Source organism: Cyprinodon variegatus, unplaced genomic scaffold, assembly GCF_000732505.1.
Source record: "Cyprinodon variegatus isolate N-32 unplaced genomic scaffold, C_variegatus-1.0 Scaffold8271, whole genome shotgun sequence".
Lineage (NCBI taxonomy): Eukaryota > Metazoa > Chordata > Actinopteri > Cyprinodontiformes > Cyprinodontidae > Cyprinodon > Cyprinodon variegatus.
In genome coordinates, this window is record NW_015158724.1 from 1 (window position 1) to 1107 (window position 1107).

A 1107-nucleotide genomic window follows, 5' to 3' on the forward strand; every position below is an offset into this window, starting at 1 on the left:
AATTTATCATTTTAAATCTATTACCGGTAATCATCTGTCCTGAAACTCTGCGTCAGTCGGCTATCGAATAAGGTCCTTCGGGAAAATCTCAATAACTGATTTAATTCCTCTGCAAGGCTTAATGGTATTTTTTTATTTTATTTTTTTTTTTAGGCCACATTATAGCTCAATTGCAGGAAGTTGATGGCCTTTTCCCCTTCTTGGTTTGTCCTGATTAAACCTTTTTTTCTGTCGGTTTCTTTTTCAGCAAAATCCATTTCTGAGCTATTTTAATATTTTTTTACAAAATTTTGTCAGTGGCGCTCAATTTACTTGATCAACATGATGTAGAGATTTTTACACAGAAAAGTATTTTACTGAGAAGAGTGTGGATGTAAAAGTCGAATTGTTTGAGGTGATGGTATTAATGTCTATATAACTGTGTAAAGGTGAACTGTTTAAAGAAAATGTTTTGATGGTGAGTTATCAAAGATCTTAATTTTCACAGATCGAGTCAAGGGGGCAGGCGGGAACAACATGAGGGACAGATCCACCATCAAGCGTCTGAATATGTACAGACAAAAACAAAGATGGTAATGGATGAAAATATATTCTTCTAATGTTTTTATCAGAATTCTATGGTGTTTTCAGGTAAATTATTAAAAATACTTCCTGTATTAACACCAACGGTTTGGTTCTGTCTACAGTAACAAACAAGGGAAAGTGATTAAACCTCTACAGTACCAGTCTACTGTAACTCCAGGAACAGTCGCCAGAGTTGAACCCAACATCAAATGGTTTGGTGAGTAAATGTTGTTTTTCTGTTGCTGCTAATGATGTTTGAGAATCTCCTGTTGTTTAGAATATCCTCTAATGTGATTAATGGACTTTTTTTCATATCTGATCAATTTTTGAATATTTAAACCTATTGAGCCTTAATCCGTTTTTTTTTTTTTAGCAAACACTCGAGTGATAAAGCAGTCATCCCTGCAGAAGTTCCAAGAAGAGATGGGGGCGGTGCAGAAGGATCCATATCGTGTGGTGATGAGGCAAAGCAAACTGCCCATGTCTCTTCTCCATGACAGAGTCAAAGCTCATGTGAGTAAAATAACAGCAATAGTTTAGAAC

The 1107-nt window shown here is 35.5% G+C and overlaps 1 protein-coding gene across 1 annotated transcript; it reads left to right on the forward strand.

Moving 5' to 3' along the window:
- Nucleotides 1–482: 482 nt before the first annotated feature.
- LOC107081604 (nucleolar GTP-binding protein 2-like) lies at nt 483–1077 on the forward strand (the record flags this gene model as incomplete). Its single annotated transcript, XM_015369756.1, has 3 exons — nt 483–572; nt 687–781; nt 938–1077. Coding segments are annotated over exons 1-3 (291 nt in total), but the record flags the coding sequence as incomplete, so codon positions are not given.
- Between the last annotated feature and the right edge of the window lie 30 nt (nt 1078–1107).